At 47.3% G+C, this 22744-nt stretch overlaps 1 protein-coding gene across 1 annotated transcript in view; it reads left to right on the forward strand.

Annotated features, from left to right (window-relative positions):
* The window catches only part of PANK4 (pantothenate kinase 4 (inactive)), a 65907-nt gene that overhangs the window by 3075 nt on the left and 40088 nt on the right, over positions 1 to 22744 (forward strand). Inside the window, exons 2-4 of the mRNA XM_044281841.1 lie at positions 9819 to 9901; positions 20888 to 21096; positions 21698 to 21881. Coding sequence (XP_044137776.1) covers positions 9819 to 9901; positions 20888 to 21096; positions 21698 to 21881 — 476 coding nt within the window. The remainder of the gene's footprint in view (positions 1 to 9818; positions 9902 to 20887; positions 21097 to 21697; positions 21882 to 22744) is intronic.

The following is a 22744-nucleotide window of genomic DNA, read 5'->3' on the forward strand; positions in this document are numbered from 1 at the left end:
ATGGGCCAAATAGTTCTTATCTGCCGACACATTCTATGTTTCTAAGTCATCCCCCTGCCGAATGGTGAGAATTCGGCTGTCACTACACAAGCAAGCTTGCCGTGTCAGGAGATGGCTGCTTGACCCGAGGGCTCCTGATCACAGCGCTCTTCACAGCTTCTCTTCGGGTTCCCACCTAGCTCAGACATGGGAAAACTAAATAAGGAAAGAACCAGAGAGACCCCAGGTACTCCCAGAAACCATAAGGGGCAGTTGGACCTGGACAAATTCCTCAGAAAGAAGAGGATGGCGCCGCTGCACATACTTACATGGAAGGCTCCGACGGCGGCAGTTCCTATGCCATGTTAGAAACGGGTCACAGAGTGGTGGCACTAGAAGACACCCAAGCTGCAGTAGTTCAACACAGTGGCGCTATGCCGACCCGCATGGAAGAGATCCGGGAGCAGATGAACACAGCCTTCCTGCAACTGGAAGAGCAAGAAAATAGGAGCCAAAGGAAGAACATTCGCATAAGAGGCGTTCTAGAAACTATACAGATGGAGGCCATACTCACTACGGTCAGGTACATTTTTTTTCTTCCATTCTAGGCCAAGAGAAAGCAAGCGAGCATGCATTGGGCCATTTGTGCAAGTGACTTGGAGGGACTCCCTGCCTCCATCTCCACTGCATACTGCAACGGTGTGTCTGGGTCCTCTGCCTCATCTTCCTTATCGCCCTGTGGCTGCTCCTTCTCCTGCTCTCCTGTCACCTGTGTAGAAAAACCACCCATTTCGCTACACATTGCTTGTGCTCCAATGTCCTCCTCCAGTTCAGCCCCCACAGGGCTCATGTGGCCGTGAGATCTAGGCGCCTTGTCTCCAGTCCCCTGACCAGCCAGATTTAGCAGCATGTGTTCCATGACATGAAGCAGTGGAATGACGTTGTTCATCCTGTAGTCCTGCCAGCTCAAGAAGGGTGTGCTTTGTGGTGTATGAGTGGCTGAAGTGCATGCAAAGTTTCCTGGCCATTTTTAGGATGTCTTGCAGATGGTTGGAAGTCTTCAGGAACCACTTGGAGCATCAGGACCAGCAGATGATAGGAAGGACAGACGGCTCCCTTCAGCTGACCACTCTGTGGCTTGACTGCCTGAAATCGGGTGCGTGCCACTGGGTGATGCAGCGGTTGCTGAGCAGGCTGGGCCACCACATCGGAGCCACGGTTCTCCCAGGCCACTTTATGGTGACGTTGCATACGTTGGTACCCTGGCCACGTTTCACCTTCTGCCCACAGATTTTACAAATAGCCTACTGGAGGCGTCGAGGACCGCTGCTGTGACTTCGGGGGCATCGAAGAGTGCTGCTGTGACTATGGGGGGCGTTGAGGACCGCTGCTGTGACTACGGGGGGCGTCAAGGACCGCTGTTCTGACTACTTGGGGGGGGGGGGGGCATCGAGGATCGCTGCTGTGCCTACTGGTTGTGTTGAGGACCCCCTGCTCTGACTACTGCTTTGCCTACTGGTTGCGTTGAGGACCGCTGCTGAGACTACTGGGGGCATTAAGGACCAGTGAGGTTAAAAATAGCAGAGCCCAACTAGTCAACAGGAACATATTTAGACCACTGAAATGCCTATGCTTCAGGTCTCCTGTTAGGTCAGGCTCATGTATACCACTTGCAGTACCTTTGCTTTTTTCTAGTTGTTTATTTTGTTTATTTTTATGCTATTTTTGCATAAACTTCTGGGCTGATTCTGCGGCTCTGGCTCTGCCTCCTGGTGCTGACTCTTGATTTTTGGAAGAGGCTCCTAACCTGGCTACAGTTTATTCAGGTCTGCGCTAAGTTATAATGTAATCATGGGTAGGAGCAGTTATGGAAACGTATACGTCTCTGGTCGCCCTTGGGCACAGCTGTCCCTGCAGGCTGTGTGTTGTGGGGAAGGAAGCATTAACACAAACCTGCAACCACTTATCTGCATTATATATGTAGTCTACACAGGGACGAACTGGGAACTTAAAGTGGCCCTGGAAAAAATACTAAAAAAGTGGCCCCGTTTTGTAGTTGGGTCCAAATTGATGGAAGGCAGGGCCAGCAATACCATATTGTGGCACATTATACCATCCCAACAGAGCCAAACACCACAGTCCATCACAAAATACTGCCAACAGCACAAAATACGTCCACTGGCCGGTCGTGAGGAGGACTCAGGCGGCCCCCTGGGCATCGGCCCACCGGGAAATTTCCCTGTAAGGTCTATGGCCAATCTGCCCCAGAATATACAGTATATCTAAAAACCTGCTGCTTGCATAGGATTGCCATTGTGCATTAGATCTATCTATCTATCTATCTATCTATCTATCTATCTATCTATCTATCTAGCATCACCTTGTGAGTTCATTCACTTGTTGAGAAGGATCAAAGCTTCTATAATCTGGCTGGACAAGTAGCTAAAGCTAATCTTTCTAAATCTAGAGATTTTATCTAGATGTACCTCTTAGGTGACTTTTGTAAGACACGTGGCCTCCTCCTACAATACAAGCATAAGGCCACCTACATACAGTCTACATATAGAATTGATCAAAAACTCATCGAAAGTCAGGTACCTAAATTGTGTCACTTCTCTCATACAGATTCTGATGTACAGCCTATGTTCTAGTCCAGAGATGAAGTTGCAATTCTGCAGACTTCAGAGCTGAAATCTCCCAGCGGTCCTTACAGGCTCACGGTCTGTACACGGCTCGATCTGGTGATTTTTGCATTTGTTTTCTGTCAAATTTGTACTGAATTCCCCCCGAAACTCCTAATGCCTCCATATGAAATAATAGGCATACAGAGGTACAGCCGAGGGCTCAGGCAGCTGTATATCCTCCATGTTACACTCCAGTACAAAATGGGGACCTAGGAGGTCATTTACTAAATGATATACGCCAGTTTATCACAGATTGCGGCACAAAGTTTACTAGGCCCGTCTTATTTACCATTTTCTACACCTGTTTAGGCGTAGAAAATGGTCTAAATTTAAGCCAGCAAGGAAGCAGTCTTACATTTAGACTGGCGATGGATGCACCAAAGTTATGTAGAGGGTTATTAAGACCGGTGTCTAAAACGCCAGTCCCCATAGTGCACCAGTCCTGAGTCTCGTGCTGCACAGCAGGGCTGTATGGTGACTTTGGCGATGTGACTTGTGTTACATCCAAAGATTTCGCAATGTTACATCACAATGAAAGTCTGATAACCTGCTGGACTTTTGGCAATTTGTGTGATGTGGTAACTTGCAGGTCGCAACCTGATCACATTCACTTTCATTAAGTTGCGATGGAGCATCGCAATACTGCGTTCTTTGGCCACGCAAAGTGTCCTAAGGCGAAAGTAGCTGCCATGTGGGACAGGTTTTAGCAGATTTATTTGATTCATGAGGACGCAATGTGTCGGTATATACTTACTTTTATAGTTTAGGGTACTTTCACACTAGCGTTTTTCTTTTCCAGCACTGAGTTCCGTCACAGGGGCTTTATACCGGAAAGATAAAAAGATAAAACCGCAGCATGCTACGGTTTAAGGGCTCTTTCACACTTGCGTTCTTTTCTTCCGGCATAGAGTTCCGTCGTCGGGGCTCTATGCCGGAAGAATCCTGATCAGTTTTATCCTAATGCATTCTGAATGGAGTGAAATCTGTTCAGGATGCATCAGGATGTCTTCAGTTCCGGAACTGAACGTTTTTTGGCCGGAGAAAATACCGCAGCATGCTGTACTTAATGCTCCGGCTAAAAATCCTGAACACTTGCCGCAAGGCCGGATCCGGAATGAATGCCCATTGAAAGGCATTGATCCGGGTCCGGCCTTAAGCTAAATGTCGTTTCGGCGCATTGCCGGATACGACGTTTAGCTTTTTCTCAATGGTTACCATGGCTGCCAGGACGCTAAAGTCCTGGCAGCCATGGTAAAGTGTAGCGGGGAGCGGGGGAGCAGTATACTTACCGTCCGTGCGGCTCCCGGGGCGCTCCAGAGTGACGTCAGGGCGCCCTAGGAGCATGGATGACGTGATCGCATGGCACGTCATCCATGCGCATGGGGCGCTCTGACGTCATTCTGGAGCGCCCCGGGAGCCGCGCGGACTGTAAGTATGCCGCTCCCCCGCTCTTACTATGGCAACCAGGACTTTAATAGCGTCCTGGCTGCCATAGTAACACTGAAAGCATTTTGAAGACGGATCCGTCTTCAAATGCTTTCAGTACACTTGCGTTTTTCCGGATCCGGCGTGTAATTCCGGCAAGTGGAGTACACGCCGGATCCGGACAACGCAAGTGTGAAAGAGGCCTTATCTCCGGCGAAAAAAACTGAAGACTTGCCTGAATGCCGGATCCGGCATTTTTTTCCATAGGAATGTATTAGTGCCGGATCCGGCATTCAAAATGTGAAAAAAGATACAAGACTGATCCGTCTGTCCGCATGACAAGCGGAGAGACTGATCCATCCTTGCAATGCATATGTGGGACGGATCCACATCCGGATCCGTCTCACAAATGTTTTCAGTCAGCGGCGGATCCGGCGGCCAGTTCCGGACGATGGAACTGCCCGCCGGATCACACTGCCGCAAGTGTGAAAGTGTGAGGCCTAAGGCCTCATGCACATGACCATGGTTTGGGTCCGCATCCGAGCCGCATTTTTTGCAGGTCGGATGCAGACCCATTCACTTCAATGGGGTCTCAAAAGATGCGGACAGCGCTCTGTGTATGTCTGTTTCACGGACATGCAAAAAAAATAGAACACGTCCTATTCTTGTCCGTATCGCGGACAAGGATAGGACTGCTCTATTGAGAGCTGGACAATCCGTTCTGCAAAGTGCGGACTGCAAAACGGACACGGTCATGTGTATGAGGCCTAAGGGTGGTATCCCACGTCTTGGCCAGCACAGCCACATAATGGGATGACCATAAGCTTCAAATGTGAGTGGTCTGCAAATGAATTAAAGGGCACGACAGACTAGCCCTACGCGTGACACCTTCATAAGGGTATCTGCACAAGAGGGCGGTTTGACAAACAGAAATGCCACACTGATTTTTGTGCGGATTTCTGTACGATTCCTCTCCAATATCTGCATATTTATGGTTTTTGTGCCAGTTTGATGCGGATTTGCCACAGATCTCACTCTTGCATTGCAAAGGGTGAAATCTGCAAGTAAAATCGCACAAAGAATTAACATGCTGCAGATTTCTAAATCCACACAGCAGGCCAATTTCTGCACACACTTTGCTGTTACTGTGTTAGGCCTCATGCACATGAACGTGTGCCGGCCGGCCCGTGCCGAGGACCACAAATTGCTGTCCACAATGCACGAGCACCGGCACCGGCTGTAGAGTTACTGCATGCGGACGCGGACCCGTTCACTTGAATAGGGTCCGGAATCCGCATCTGATGGTCTGCATCGCAAAAAAGTAATGTGTATACTACTTTTTTGCATTGCGCAGACACGGACAGAAACCCCACGGAAGCACTCCGTGGTATTTTCGTGCCTTTGTTATGCATCGACCTTCCGGAATGGGTCTAAATCCGTGATGCGGGGTGCACACGACCGATGCCCGGTGTATTTTGGCCACAGCCGGGCAACGGGCTTGTACATGATAAGATGCCTTTATTGTCACTGTGCAATGTAATGTAATACAATGTACAATACAATGAAATGTTGTTTGGAGCAATCCTAGATGCCATGGACAGAGGAACAAGAACTGACATTTAAACTAAAGCATTACACTAGAAAAAAAACAAAACATTGCACTAGAAGGCATTACTATTCACTTACATGAGGCCTTAGGCTGGTGTTTTTTCTGCATAAAAATCTTAGCTGAAAAACCGTGCATAATCATCCACGTGCGCAGGAATGTAGATCAGTAACAGCTGCCTGACCTTTTACGTATGTCATGACCATCACTTTCATAATTGACAGTCCTCTTCCCGCTGGCTTTATATATCTGTACTAGTGGATGTCGCAGAACCTAAGGCACCGCTGTTCTCCGGCACTGATATGGTAAACTTTGGTAGGTTAAAGGGAAATATCTCTAGTGTCTAGGGTTTTAGGTTAGGGGTGAGTGAATCTACAAACATCCCAAGCTTCTAATCTGGTTGTATGTTTGCTCTAGTTTCTAGTTTTTCTCTCCGTGTAGTGATTGTGTATAAAGTTTTTTTTTTTTTTTTTTTTTTTTTTTGGGATAGGTCACCAATATCAGATCGGTGGTGGTTTGACTTCAAGCACCCCCCGCCTGTGAACGTGCGGTGGCCCTTAAATCGACGGTACCCTCCCTCCCTCCGCGCTTTCACAGGCGCTGGATGTAAGCGCTCACAAGGGCAATCTGGTTCGCGCATGTGGCCTGTAAATCGATGGTACCCTCCCTCCGCGCGCGTTCACAAGAGCTGAAAGTAAAATTACGGTACCCAGGTTGGTTGTTCCTCCCCTCCCTGCGTGCGTCCCTCCCTCTGCGCGTTCACAGGCGCTGATTGTAAAATGACGGTCCCTGCGTGCGTGCGTCCCTCCCTCTGCGCATTCACAGGCGCTGAATGTAAAATTATGGTACCCAGGTTGGTTGTGTGCAGGCGCCAACACGCCTTCTTTTCAGCCAATCTGGTGCCGACTTCAACGATCACACCTCCTTTTCAAGCGGTACGTCATGGCTGAAGTGACGAGGGTACCAGATTTTAACAGGTACCATAATTTAACGGAACACAGGCATGCAGTGTAAAGGACCGCCCCTCTGTCTTCTTAGGATACTTTCACACTAGCGTTACAGTTTTCTGGTATTGAGTTCCATCATAGGGGCTCAATACTGGAAATAAAACGCTTCCGTGTTGTCCCCATTCATTGTCAATGGGGACAAAACTGAACAGAACGAAATGCTCCAAAATGCATTCCGTTCCGCTTAGTTGCGTTCCCAGACCGGAGAGAAAACCGCATCTTGTTGTATTTTGCTTTCCGTCCTGGGAAAAACTAATTAATCATGACCCCCAAAGCAAGGCAATGGGGCCGGATCCGTTTTCTCTGCCACAATAGAAAACAGATCCGTCCTCCATTGACTTTCAATGGAGTTCAAAGCTGATATGTTTTGGCTATGTTACAGATAATAGAACCGGATCCGTTCATAACAGATGCAGACGGTTGTATTATCAGTAATGGAAGCGTTTTTGCTGAGCCCTGCCGGATCCAGTATAAACGCTAGTGTGAAAGTAGCCTTAGCTGGAGACAGACAAGCCATAGCAACGGTCTTTTTAAGGGAGCAGTGGAAAGGGACAGAGGACATTAATGAAAGCTGTTATTATAAGGTAATTACAGATCTTTTAGCAATCATTGACAGACTAACGCAGGTATACATGCCTAGCTGTAATAAACTACCAAATAAAGAAAATCTGACAGTTACCCTTTAATCATATCTTGACTGCAGAAGAAAGTCGGTAAGCCAAAGTTCTGACTGTTCTGCATTTTATCACACTCCGACTCCTTCATAAATGGCCAATGATTTATTACTAAGTTTCCTGTAGTAAATGGTAATATCAAGCTTTTTCTTACTATCATGTAAGTAATGAGGTGACTTAGAATACAATTTTTGAAATTCCAGTCATTTTCTAAATTCCTGTAAGTAAATATGAAATACACTGTGCATTTAGTAACTGGAACACACTGCTATACTTACCCTAATAATTGTTAGAAATCTATGAATTTGTCCTCAAAAAAGGTTAGAAAAGCTCTATATGAATGTCGTGGAAATACAGAGAATACTGTTACAAGTCTAAATGGGAATAAAAAAAAAAAACTTAAGAAATGCAGCTGCTGTATCAGTGCTTCCATGAAAGGGTTGTCTGGGAATAAATAAGTTTTAACAGGTGCCCGCAGCCTGCCACCGCTATGGAAAGATTCGTACTTACCTGCTACCCACAGCTTCAGTCCTGCGCACTGGCTCTCGTGTGTCCATCTTTCAGGCTGCGGCTTGTTTACGTCCTCTCCGGCATGACCATCTGCTCTGCTGTAGCCAGTGACTGGATTCAGCGGTGACATGTCCACTTCACCTCTGAAGCCAGTTATTGGCTGCAGTGGAGCAGATGATCCTGTCCATGCCAGGGACGAATTAATTGTGGACTGGAAGACAGACACACAGGAGCCAGCACGCAGGACAGGAGCTGCGGGTAGCAGGCAAGTATGATTTTTTTTTTTCCCATAGAGTAGGCAGGCTGCGAGCTCCTGTGCAATGTTACGTATTCCCAGACAACATTAATGTTGCCTTGCCCAGTAGTAAACCTCCTCCTCTGGTCTTTAGAGGATTAACTTATTACTGAGCATGTGCAGCACAGTTTCAGGCATTGTAACTAAGGGCTTTGGGGCAGCATGTTTAAGGGATAGGTGGAGAACACAGGAGAGGAGAGAACTGATTATCACTGATTATAGTATAGTGACAGGGGAGAACACAGGACAGGTGAGAACTGATTATAGTATAGTGACAGGGGAGAACACAGGACAGGTGAGAACTGATTATAGTATAGTGACAGGGGAGAACACAGGAGAGGAGAGAACTGATTATAGTATAGTGACAGGGGAGAACACAGGACAGGTGAGAACTGATTATCACTGATTATAGTATAGTGACAGGGGAGAACACAGGACAGGTGAGAACTGATTATAGTATAGTGACAGGGGAGAACACAGGACAGGTGAGAACTGATTATCACTGATTATAGTATAGTGACAGGGGAGAACACAGGACAGGTGAGAACTGATTATAGTATGGTGACAGGGGAGAACACAGGACAGGTGAGAACTGATTATCACTGATTATAGTATAGTGACAGGGGAGAACACAGGACAGGTGAGAACTGATTATAGTATAGTGACAGGGGAGAACACAGGAGAGGAGAGAACTGATTATAGTATAGTGACAGGGGAGAACACAGGACAGGTGAGAACTGATTATAGTATAGTGACAGGGGAGAACACAGGAGAGGAGAGAACTGATTATAGTATAGTGACAGGGGAGGACACAGGACAGGTTAGAACTGATTATCACTGATTATAGTATAGTGACAGGGGAGAACACAGGACAGGTGAGAACTGATTATAGTATAGTGACAGGGGAGAACACAGGAGAGGAGAGAACTGATTATAGTATAGTGACAGGGGAGGACACAGGACAGGTTAGAACTGATTATCACTGATTATAGTATAGTGACAGGGGAGAACACAGGACAGGTGAGAACTGATTATAGTATGGTGACAGGGGAGAACACAGGACAGGTGAGAACTGATTATAGTATGGTGACAGGGGAGAACACAGGACAGGTGAGAACTGATTATAGTATAGTGACAGGGGAGAACTGATTATAGTATAGTGACAGGGGAGAACACAGGAGAGGTGAGAACTGATTATAGTATAGTGACAGGGGAGAACAGAGGACAGGTGAGAACTGATTTATAGTATGGTGACAGGGGAGAACAGAGGACAGGTGAGAACTGATTATAGTATAGTGACAGGGGAGAACACAGGAGAGGAGAGAACTGATTATAGTATAGTGACAGGGGAGAACACAGGACAGGTGAGAACTGATTATCTATATGGCGCTGCACTTGGTAAGCACAGAGAAGGCCGTGGCATTCACATGAGCGCCGGTATCCTAAGGATGCCGTAGGTAATCAGTAGAAATATCCCGGAAAACCCTGGGAATTATGTGTCCCATCAGCTCTTTCCTGTTGTGCATTTTATTATAGTCTGATTTTATTTGTTATATATAATTGTCTGCCGTGTGCGGAGCGTACCGCTGGTGCTGCTGCTGTGATTCATTTTCATTTATGTCAGCTTTTCCTCCCCAGGTGGCTCCCTAACAAAGCTGGCCTATTATTCTACCGTGCAGCATAAGGTAGCCAAAGTCAAGTCATTCGATCACACCGGAAAGGTAACTGTGTACTGCATGCTAAACTCTGCAATTAATCCACCCAATAAACGTATCTTTGTGGGTTCTCCTACACCACAAAGCCTGCTTATTAAAAAGAATGTGTCATTGGAAAAAGTAGATTTTTGTACTTACTGTAAAATCTGTTTCTCTTCCATTCATTGGGGACACAGGCATTGAGCATGGGTATAGCTGTTGCCGCTAGGAGGCGGATACTAAGCACACAAAGTGTAAGCTCCTCCCTCTTCAGCTATATTCCTTCCTGCAGGGACCAAGCAAAAAACTGGGTGGGAGCTGTGTCCCCCAATGAACGGAAGAGAAACAGATTTTACGGTAAGTACAAAAATGTAGTTTTCTCATCCGTCTCATTGGGGGACATAGGCATTGACCATGGGACGTTCCAGAGCAGTCCCTGAGGGTGGGCTTAACTACAACCCCCCTGCCAATCAGAGAATTGCTGTTTGCAAAACTCTACGCCCCAAAGAAGCGTCAGAAGATGCAAAGGTGTGCACTCTGTAAAACTTAGAAAAAGTATGCAAAGACGACCAGGTTGCCGCCTTGCACACCTGAAGGGCTGAAGCCCCGTGATGCACCGCCCAAGAGGCTCCCACTGCCCGATCAGTCACCCAGAAGGGTGGGGCCCGGTCCTTAGCGCAGTATTCTTCCACAATAGCCAAACAAATCCATCTGGAAATGGAAGTCTTTGACGCTGCCAGTCTTTGTCTCGGCCCCTCTGGAATCACGAACAGGGAATCCATCCGCCTAAAAGTAAAGTTTGTGACGGGATTTCAACTGACAGGTTCTGCATCATAGCCCAGAACTTTAACCACTACACTATATAGCTGCATGCACCAGATCCAGAGTATGGAGCGACTGTTCTCGAGGATGAGACGGGTCTGGACAAAATGAAAGAAGAATAATCTCATTTAGATGGAATGTCGACACCACCTTAGGCAAGAAGGACTGCACAGGGCGAAGGACATACTTATCCTGATGGAGGATCAGGAAGGGCGACCGACATGACAGAGCCGCGAGTTCTGACACTCTACGGATAGAAGTAATTGCAACCAAATAAGCCACCTTATAAGACAGGAAGCGCAGCGACACCTGCTGCAAAGGCTCAAAGATTGGAGAGCGTTCAGCACTAGATTAAGATCCAATGGAGGACAGAAGGGGGGCACAGCATGCGCAACCCCCTGCAGACAAGTCCGAACCTCCGAAAGCAAAGCTAAATTTCACTGAAAAAGAATGGAGAGAGCAGACACTTGCCCTTTGAGAGAGCTGAGAGCCAGCCCCAAGTCCATGCCCAACTGCAGGAAAACTAAAAGTTGCAGCAAAGAAAAAACGAACGGGAGACGGCTGTCTCCGCTCGCACCAACTAAAGTAGGACTTCCAAGTCCGCTGGTAGATTCTGGAAGACGACGGCTTCCTAACACGAATCATAGTCTAGACCACTGCATCCGAAAAACCCAGAGCCTTCAGTACGACGGCTTAAACAGCCATGCCGATAAATGCAGCAACCCTAAATTCGGGTGGAAGATTGTCCCCTACGACAGCAAGTCCTCCCGAAGAGGAAGACACCAAGGTTTGTCGGCGAGAAGTGCGACTAGGGATGCGTGCCACACCCTGCGCGTCCAATCTGGGGCAACGAGAATGACAGGCAGTTCCTCGGACCTGATCTTCCTGAGAAGCCGCGGAATGAGTGGAAGAGGTGACTAAGTCCTCGACTTTGTTGTTGAACTGTGAGGCCATGAGATCCACATCCGGCTGACCCCACCTCTCGCAGATGTCCCGAAAGACCTGTGGGTGAAGAGCCAACTTGCTGGGATCAAGACGCTCCCGGCTGAGAAAGTCCGCAATCCAGTTGCTGGAACCTGTTTCTCCACCCAGCTGAAAATCAGCGCCGTTTCCAGCATGACTGTCAGGCTCTGGGTGCCGCCCTGGTGATTGATGTGTTTAGCTGTATGTCATGGGTTCGATCTCTAAACATGGCGCCCGCTCGCATGTGCAGCGGGCGCCTTAGCCGCAGCACATGTATATGATCAGCCATAAGGCTGATCGCATACATCTTACCCTTCAGATGCCGTGGTCAAATGTGACCACAGCATCTGGGCAGACCGGAAACCAGAAGTTGCGCGCTTTCCCCGGCTGAGATCGGGGAACCTGTTACCTTGCTCTAATTGACCGAAGCCTCAAGCAGGCTTCAGAGTCAATTAGATGTATATATCAATACAGGCCACTAGGTGGCAGCCTTGTATTGATGTAGTGCAAATGAAGTCTTCAATGATGGCTATTTAGCCATCACTAAATACTGTGGGCAATCGAATTACTTAAAAAAAGTAAAAAAAAGGTTTTACAAATATAAAAAAAAAGTTCAAATCACCCCCTTTCCTACTTAACCAATAAAAAAATAAACATCATTGGCATCGCCGTGTGTGAAAATGCCCATACTATTAAAATGTAACAATATTAATGGCATACGGCAAATGGCGTAGCAGGAATAAAAATAAAAAAACAGGCAATTTGCCATTTTTTTCACTTCAACTACCCAATAATTTGTGATAATAAAAGTGATCAAAAAGTCGCACACACTTAAAATTGGTATCACTATAAAGAACAGATCGTCCCGCAAAAAAGGAGCACAGCCCCGTACACATAGCTACAAAAAAGTTATAGGGGTCAGAATATGGTTATGAAAAAGGTTATTCTCAAAGGTTACTTTTTTTTTTTTCAGTATTAAAACGCAAGAACAATTATACAAGTGTGGTATCGTTGGAACCGTACTGACCTGGAGAATGAAGATAACAGGTCAATTTTACCGCATAGTGTATAGTGTAAATCAAAAATATAAAAACCTTTATCAGAATTGCATTTTTTCCCAATTCTACCCCATTTGGAATTTATTTCCCGCTACCTACTACATGGTATGCAACTGTAAATGGTGCCATTAGAAAGTACAACTTGTCCCGCAAAAGATAAGCCCTTCTAAGACTATGTGAATGGAAAAATAAAAAAGTTAGGACTATGGGAAGGCAGGGAGTGAAAAACGAAAACGCAAAAATGGAAAATCCCAGGGTCCTTAAAGGGGTATTCCCATCTTAGACAATAGGGGCATATTGCTAGGATATGCCCCCATTGTCTGATAGGTGCGGGTCCCACCTCTGGGACCCGCACCTATATCGAGAAGGGAGCGGGGAGCGCTGTGGCTGTAGGACTCCGGATTTCCGGAGTCCGTACACCACCAAGCGCTAATCCCTGCCTCTCCCATATGGGGGAGTGAATGGGAGCGTGCCGCGCATGCGCGGCCAATGTTCCCATTCATTTCTATGGGGCAGACGGCAATATTTTCGGCAGCCCCATAGAAATAAATGGCGTCTGCTGAGGGACCCGCACCTATAAGGATATGCCCCCATTGTCTTAGATGAGAAAACCCCTTTAAGGGGTTAAACATATATTTTTTAGGGTTTTTGAGGATTTTTTTTTTTTGCATTTCCATGTCTTCCTAAAAAAAAAAAAAAAAAAAATCCTGCAGCTATTGCACTGGCCACTAGTTTTGCGTTCCCACCATTGCCTTCATTGTTGAGACTTCCTGTTTTGTAGAGATCACATTTCAGCAGTCATCTCATTATCATGACGGGACTACACTGAACGGTAACCTGGCTGCTGTCTTAGGCCGAATGCACACGGCCGTACCAGTGTATTACTGTACTGCGGCGGCAGCAGGGAGTGCACGGCGTCATAGCAGCCCATGACGCCATGCGCTCCTGCACTCAGCAGGAATCCAGGCCGCGGTTCCACGGACCGCTCACGGCCGTGAACAACGGCCGTGTGCATTCGGCCTTAAAGTGGACAGAGAAATTAGAAAAAGAACAAACAGGTGGTGCTGTACAGATAGATATTATTGAATGCTACATTTTTAATTACATGCATTGACATTTCGGATCCAGGTGCTGGTTAAAAAAAAAAAAAGAGTAGACTATTGTACAAGAAACAACCCTTTTAACATAAAACCTTGAATTTAACAATTTTCTGATGACACATTCCCGTATTCCTCTGTGAATAAGACCTTATTCTTCCTACTGCACCAGTCATGCCATATTAAAGATGTTGTCCGGGTTCAGAGCTGAACCCCGACATACCCATAATTTCACCCAGGCAGCCCCCCTGATGTTAGCATCGGAGCATCTCATGCTTCGATGCGCTCCCTTGCCCTGCGCTAGATCGCGCAGAGCAAGGGCTCTTCTGTTTAGGCCCCATTCACACGTCCGCAATTTCGTTTTGCATTTTGCGGAACGGAATTGCGGAACCATTCATTTCTATGAAGCCACACGATGTGCTGCCCGGATACGGAATTGCGGACCATTTCCGGGCAGCACATCGTGTGGCCCCATAGAAATGAAGGCAACGTCACCGGGCTTCCTGGCAGCCCTATGGAGAGCCCGGTACGTCACTGGAACTCCAGAAAATGCCTTTGCCCTGCGCAATTTAGCGCAGGGCAAAGGAGAGCATCGGAGCATGAACTGCTCCGATGCTCAAGTCAGGGGGGCTGCCTGGGTGAAAATTGAGGTATGTCTGGGTTCAGCTCTGAACCCGGGCAACCCTTTTAAAAGGACTATCCAACATTATATCCAGACTCACAGAGTGGCGGACCACGGTGGTGAACATAATTACCTGGTCTCTGCCGCTGGGTTCAGTCCCTATTGCTCCTTGGCGGGCTCTTTATCTCTCTGGTGCTGATATCAACATCCTGTTGACGGGAGGAGGGGCACGTGACCTCTGCAGACAATAGCTGACTGCAGCGGTGACCTGCTCCCCTTGCATCACGTGACCATTTGTCGTGCTGTGATGTGGCTGCCACGAACACATGCCTCCAACAGGATGTTGGTATCTGCTCCCCAGGATCATGAAGAGCCGGGCATGGAGCAATAGCGACCAAACCCAGTGGCGGAGACCATGTAGGTCAGACTCCTCTCTGCAGGTCAGCAGTTCTGTGAGGTCTGATATAATGTTATAACATCAGTTCTTAGAACAGTGAGTCTCAACATTATTACCATAGAGACACCCTTGAAAAAGTATTTATTCTTACGGTAATCCCTACTCCCATTCTCACCTCCAATAAACCTGGCATACATCCCGGAAAAGCGTTATGTAATCTGTATTCTGTCCAAGATTTGTTCTTGGCTTTGTTTGCACCCACGCCAAGCATCTTGGAGCAGGACTGAAATATTTATGTAGCCTTAGTGAATGGAGCAATTGCAATCTCTATAATATAATACATTTTATTTTCTTTTTTTTTTCTGTATTTTATGTTTTTGTGGCGTTATAAAATCAGTTATGGTATTTCAGTGATGTGTTGCCTTCATTAGGGAGGGAAAAAATATATACAAAAATGTGCATAGAAATCAACCATGCTATGGTTATCTTCGTTTAAGGGCTCTTTCACATCTGCGTTATAGTCTTCCGGCATAGAGTTCCGTCGTCGGGGCTCTATGCCGGAAGAATACTGATCAGGATTATCCTAATGCATTCTGAATGGACAGTCCGTCCTTCAGGATGCATCAGGATGTCTTCCGTTCCGGAACGGAACGTTTTTTGGCCGCAGCAAATAGCGCAGCATGCTGCGCTTTTTGCTCCGGCCAAAAATCCGGAACACTTGCCGCAAGGCCGGATCCGGAATGAATGCCCATTGAAAGGCATTGATCCCGGCCTTAAGCTAAACGTCGTTTCGGCGCATTGCCGGATGCGACGTTTAGCTTTTTCTCAATGGTTACCATGGCTGCCGGGACGCTAAAGTCCTGGCAGCCATGGTAAAGTGTAGTGGGGAGCAGGGGAGCAGTATACTTACCGTCCGTGCGGCTCCCGGGGCGCTCCAGAGTGACGTCAGGGCGCCCCAAGCGCATGGATCACGTGATCGCATGGACACGTCATCCATGCGCATGGGGCGCTCTGACGTCATTCTGGAGCGCCCCGGGAGCCGCACGGATGGTAAGTATGCTGCTCCCCCGCTCCCCACTACTACTATGGCAACCAGGACTTTAATAGCGTCCTGGGTGCCATAGTAACACTGAAAGCATTTTGAAGACGGATCCGTCTTCAAATGCTTTCAGTACACTTGCTTTTTTCCGGATCCGGCGTGTAATTCCGGCAAGTGGAGTACACGCCGGATCCGGACAACGCAAGTGTGAAAGAGGCCTTAGTTGGGAACGTTGCTCTACTCCAGTGGTGGGCAAACTTTTTAGTCAACTGAGCCAAATATCAACAAAACCGCGATTGAAATTTCTTTTAAGAGCCAAATTTTTTCCCTACCCGGGAACTTTCACTACCCTCGTCACTTCCTGTTGTGACGCAGCACGTTCCGACGTTTGGAAGGAAGAGGTTCCTAATAGTGGGAGGAAATATGGGTGATATGAGATGTACACGCCCTCTCCAGCTTTGCTAGGTGAAATGGGGCCCTGGGGCGAAAAACAATAAAGCTCCCCCCCATGCACATTTCTCCAGTCCACACAGAACCAGGGCGGCCGCGGCCCCATGGCACATTTCTCCAGCAGTGCCAGTGCCAGCCCATGCACAGACATCTCTCTCATGAACCTAAGATGTCTGTGCATGTGCTGGCACTGCTGGAGAAATGTGCCATGGGGCCGCCCTGGTTCTGTCACATCTCTCTCATGACGCTGAGTCATTCGCCCCCCCATGCACATTTCTCCAGTTCAAACAGAACCAGGGCGGCCCCTTGGCGCATTTCTCCAGCAGTGCCAGTGCCAGCCCATGCACAGACATCTCTCTCATGACTTCCCCCCTCCCCCCCCCCCCCCACCCCAATCCAATGCATATTTCTCGAGTCCAAAAAACAGAACCAGGGCGGGCTAGTGCACTGGCTGGCACTACTGGGACGGGTGAGATGGTGGGAATGGGATACAGTAACTAAGTTGTTTTAATTAATCACCCTACCTACCTGGCTGCCTCCTGTCACAGTCTCAGAAGATTCTTCTTTGTGTGAGCGGCGGGCCGCGGGCCTTCCCTGGCAGAGTCTGGGCTGTGGCTGGCTGCCGCGGCTCGCTCCTTCTTCTCTGCTCTGGGGGCGGAGCTGTAGCAACGTCAGACAGATGCGAAGACGTGCCTGCCTGTGCGGCAGCGGCTGCACGCTCACTCACAGCCACCGCTCGAGTCTCTTAAAGAGGCAGGCAGAGCGGGGCTCAGAGCGGCCGCTGGCAGGGGGCCCCCTCCTTTCCATAACTCCATGCACAGCTGCGCTTAACAGTTAGAAAACTTAGCAGCTCTAGTATTGCGGGCCGGCGCTGGGGGGCCCCTGTAAGAGCCGCATTCAAGGGGCTAAAGAGCCGCTTGTGGCTAGCGAGCCGCAGTTTGCCGACCACTGCTCTACTCAATTAGGCTCTGTTCACATTTATGTTGAAGCCTCCATTCCAAACTGTATCAGCTTTAAGGCTCATGCACAGGGTCGTATGTGTTTCGCAGTCAGCAAATCGCGGATTCGCAAAACACAGATCCAGGCCGAGTGCATGCCATCATTTATTTTTAAACTTCTGTAGAAATGTTCTATCCTTGTCCTCAAAACGGAATAAGAATAAGATATGCTCTATTTTTTTGCAGGTCCCCCATTTAAATGAATGGGTCCGCATCAGATCCACAGAAAATCGGATGCAGACAGAAACTACGGCATGCACTGTGTGCATGAGCCCTTATGTATTTTGCAGTCTGCAAAACATGGATCTGCAAAATATACGGATGATGTCCGTGTTGCATCCATTTTTTTGCAGACCCATTGTACCAATACCTGTTCTTGTCTGCAAACCTGGCAAGAATAGGACATGTTCTATCTTTTTTGTGGGTGTGCTGTCTGCAGCCCCATTGAAAAGAATGGGTTCGCATCTGATCCGCAAAAAATGCGGATCAGATGTGCATCAAAAATATGGCCATGTGAATGGAGCCTTAATTGGGAAAATAGCAACTTTTCTTTCTTGTGCAACAGAAGCAAAAACGAAGCCCTGGCGGACCCCATTGTAACTCTGATAGAATCCACAGAACGCTGTTGGCATCCGTCACATGATGGCTCATCACCGTCATGGCTTGTATTATAGATGGAAGCCACAGACCGAATCACTAAAGTATTGGGATATGTTCACATGTGCCGCATTGCAGAGCTCACAGCCTGGGAGAAAATAACCTCCCAGGCTGTGAGCTCTGCGCTGCGATTGGCCAGCGCTACAGAAGAACAAGGGCAGACTCCGCCTACTATAACTTAGTGAGCGGAGATACCGGAGGGCATAGCGGGAGAATGGAGCGGCGCCCAGGGATAATAGTAAGTGCAGTGAGATCCCCGGGCGCCGCTGTATATGTCTGTATTCTTAGTTCACATTGTCATAATCGGTGAAAGGTCCTCTTTAAGGGTCCTGCTACAGGGCAATGAATTTCAGTGGTGTTGCTATGGGACATGCTGTCATGCGACTGGCGCGCTGCTGTTATGACGCCATTAAAATACATTATATCAGTTGTCCCCATGTAGCAGGACCCTAACTGATGCTTGCACCTGTCTCCTCCATGGAAAAATCGCCCTTAGCTGCTCCAGTTTTGGGCACTGGCTCCTATGCGTCAAAATTTTGGTCTGTGGCTCTTTTACTTCTGGTGGGGTAAGGTCACTTGCTCTGTTGCAGCTAACCATTGGTTTCAGCTCTGATGTGTTTATTGTGGACACATGACCACTGAAGCCAATCATTGGCTGCAGCTGAGCTGGTGACCATGCCCCACCGGAAGTAAACAAACCATGGACTGTAAGATGGACACGTGGGAACCAGTGCACACAACCCGAGTTGCGGGGAGCAGGTAAGTATTTATTTTTTTAATAGTGGAGGCAGGCGTTAAAAGGTGGGTATTCCCTGAAAGTGTAGGACTGACCCACCAGAGTGCCACTGGGTCCTCCGCTAGGCCTAGGTTCTAAAGGCATAGTGGGCCCCCCAAAGGTCCAGGAGAAAAACAAACATTTGGAGTTTCCTTTGGAGCCAATCACATTATGATGGAATGGGGTTTGAGCCCCAAAAATAATTTCCTCTGGTAGGCCCAAGGAACCCCAGTCCGACCCTGGCATTGTGTACTCCAGTCTTAATCTGACCTTGGCGTGAGATGGGTCGCAATGTCAGGCCGTCTGTGCGCCAGAACTGAAGTCTACTCCAGCCTGGAGGTAGAAATGATTAAATGAGTCAGGCTGCGGAGGTCCAGCCCAGTCTGCCTCCTCCCGTCTACACCCTGCTCACTTTCTTGATAAGTGGCGAGGAGGTCAGAATAAGCTAAAAAGTCACATATTTTGTCACAGACCAGCATTTGTGACAAAATTGGTCTCTTTCCATATCAAATCTCCCCCTCTCTTTGAGGTGAGACTGTAAAGAGATTTTTGTTAGTTTTTTCCGGGGTTCCACCTGTGGTAATAATGTTGGGCTCCGCTGATCTAAGGAATGCTGTTAATTTGATATGATTGGTCCTGCATGAAGAGCAGAGCATACACATCAACCGGGGAGAGTCCAGGAGAATGAGCAGAACACTGCCCTCATAGGCAAGGTCACTAATGATATTGTGTCTACAGGGCAAAGCCTTACAAGCTGTGCCACTTTTCAGATGTAGAAATTAGGTCATTGGGATGGGGAACCAAAGCAGTTGAAAATGTCACGTGACTGCAATAGAATGCAGGAAAATGGCCGTTACAGATAAACAGTTACTGTTAGGGTACTTTCACACTTGCGGTTTTCTTTTCCAGCATAGAGTTCCGTCCTAGGGGCTCAATACCGGAAAATAACTGATCAGGCATATCCCCATGCATTCTGAATGGAGAGTAATCCGTTCAGGATGCATCAGGATGTCTTCAGTTCAGTCTTTTTGACTTTTCAGGACGGAGATAATACCGCAGCATGCTACAGTTTTCTCTCCGGCCCAAAAAACGGAACACTTGCAGGAATGCCGGATCCGGCATTAATTTACATTGAAATGTAATAGTGCCAATACTGCAATGCCCGATCCGTCCTTCCGGTCTGCACATGCGCAGACCTTTTAAAATGTGAATTTTTTTTATTTTTATGGATCCGTTTGTCCGTATGACAGACGGATCCGTTCTTGCAATGCATTTGTGAGACAGATCCGCATCCGGATCCGTCTACAAATGCTGTCCGTTTGCATGCAGATTGCCTGATCCGGCAGGCAGTTCCGGCGATGGAACTGCTTGCCGGATCACTCTGCCACAAGTGTGAAAGTAGCCTTAGTAAGTGATAAAGTCTTGTTTTCTGTCAATTGATGCTGAAAGTTGCAAAACCGGAATACCTCTTTAAGACTAATTTCAGAAGGGCATGTCCACTGCGGAAAACGTGCTTCGCGTGGGAGCATTATTTCCTGTAATGGACATTGCTTGTTTCACAGGAATGATTTATAATGCTGTGTGTCTCTGCCTGACCTTGCATCTACTGAATTATACTGATGGCATTATGGCAGTGCAGTTCAGTAGATGCAAGGTCGGGCAGACATACAGCATTATAAATAGTTTTAATGCCGTATGGTCCTGTAAAACGAGCAGTGTCCATTACAAGAAGCCATGCTCCCACATGGAGGGTGTTTTTCCTCAGTGGAAACACTCATCTGAAATTAGCCTACTAGTGAAGAACATGGTCCCTTAATGACTAGGGACCCCTTGTTGCTCCATGTACATAGATTTGCTGTGTGTATGAACCCTTACCTTGAAGCTCTGGTTTAAAACCACTTGAAATAATATAATTAAATTCCTTGAAGCCTTACATGTTCTGGGCGGCATGCTCCTGCTCCTAAAGTAAGCTCTTCAGTAATGCTTGTGAATTAGTATTCTTGTAATTCCCTATTATATTGTGGCTCTGAGTTAAAAATCTTCTCCACCATGGAAGATTATATATCAGCAGCCATGCACAAATACAACATTAAAGGTGATTTTCTATGTCTTTAATATTTTTTTTCCTTCTTTAGGATGCTGACCAAGCATTATTATATGAAATATCTGAGCAAGAAGAGATCACGGCCCGACTGCACTTCATTAAATTTGAAAACGCCTATATAGAAACTTGTCTGGACTTCATCAAAGATCACCTAGTGAATACAGAGACGAAGGTTATCAAGGCCACTGGCGGGGGAGCCTACAAATTTAAGGACCTAATCGAAAAGAAATTGGGCTTAAAGTAAGGATTCTTATGGGAGAATTGAGCTTGGAGACAGCATGTATCCTGGTAAAACAAACAACCCCTGTCCATATACCCTATTAAAGGGGTTTTCTAGAAGTACAGTATGGCTGACCTATCCTCAGGATGGGTCAGCAATATCAGGTCGGTGGGGTTCAGACTCCTGGCACCCTGGTCACTAAGCTATTTGAATGGGTCACAGTCCCTGGACGAGCACAGCGGCCTCCTCACAGAATACTACGCACAGTGCATTATATTGTGTAGCAGCTCTGCTTGGTGTTGTAGTCCATGTCCATCTACTTAAATGAGCCTGAGCTGCACATAGTCCATGTGATTAATGACCGCAACGTCACAGGCAGCAGCGCTCAACTGAGGGCTATGGCCGCTTCAAATAGCTTATCAGTGCAGGTTCTGGGAGTCTGTCCTGAGGTTAGGTCCTCAATATTTTACTCCAGTAAAACCTGTTTAAGACATATGTGTGTCATAGAAGGTGTCTTCTTCTTGAGATGTCTGCTCTGTAGGACACGTGTCGGTAGTGTGCCCCACAGCTTTCACTATTCCTGACATCTATTACACAATAATAGTATTTTTTCCTCTCTAGGGTTGACAAGGAGGATGAAATGACCTGTCTTATAAAGGGCTGTAATTTTGTTCTAAAGAATATTCCTCATGAGGCATTTGTTCATGTGAAGCATGCAGATTCGGAGTTTCGATTTCAAAACACTCACCCCAATATATTCCCCTATTTACTAGTTAATATAGGTTCTGGAGTTTCTATAGTTAAGGTAAGTTTAAATATTTTCATTTTTGTCATCATCCATGCTCATAGAAGGTATTGTTTCTCATTGAAGAGACACAGCAGTGTATGGAGAATCATTTTTCAAGCAAAGCCCTATGGCAGTGATCGCTAACCTCCGGCACTCCAGCTGTGGTGAAACTACGACTTCCAGCATGCTCCTTTCATTTCTGTGGAGTTTTGAGAACAGCCAAGCAAGCGTACATCTTGGGAGTTGTAGTTTTACCACAGCTGGAGTGCCGGAGGCTAGCCATCACAGCCTTATGGGGAATATGTATGCAAGTGAGATCATTAGACCATACCAGCCAAACCAGAGACAGTTTTGGGGTCCTTGCTTCTCATCAGTACAGAGCAGGGTATTGGTTGGTCTGCCACTACGCCTTGTTACAGTGGTCACTAAGGAGCCTCAGGATAGGCTGCCACCTTTTTATGGCACTCTAGTTTAAACTCTGCATGGGTGTCCCGTGCAGTGGAGCGCAGGAGTTTAGCTATCATGTAAAACCCAGGTCCTGCCCTAATGGCCAGATCGGCAGAAGTGCTGATCCAGGCCGTTTAAACCCTTAGATGTCCTGGTCTCTATTGACCATGGTATCTAAGTGGTTTAGAGAGAGGGGGCTCTCGGCCATTGGCACCCCAGCAAATGAGCCAGGTGCCAATATCTTAATATGGCAGCCAGAGACCTAATGAAGGCCCTCGGGCTTTTCCTCAGTGTATGCCTATCATGCTGTGACAGAGTCACATCCTGATAGTCCCTGTAAGTATCGTACTGACAGTATATAGTACACTGTATTTATAGAAATGATCAGAAGATTGTCCGTCAAAGCCTCCTTGTGGGACTAATACATTCTAATA

This window comes from Bufo gargarizans, chromosome 2 (genome assembly GCF_014858855.1).
Source record: "Bufo gargarizans isolate SCDJY-AF-19 chromosome 2, ASM1485885v1, whole genome shotgun sequence".
Lineage (NCBI taxonomy): Eukaryota > Metazoa > Chordata > Amphibia > Anura > Bufonidae > Bufo > Bufo gargarizans.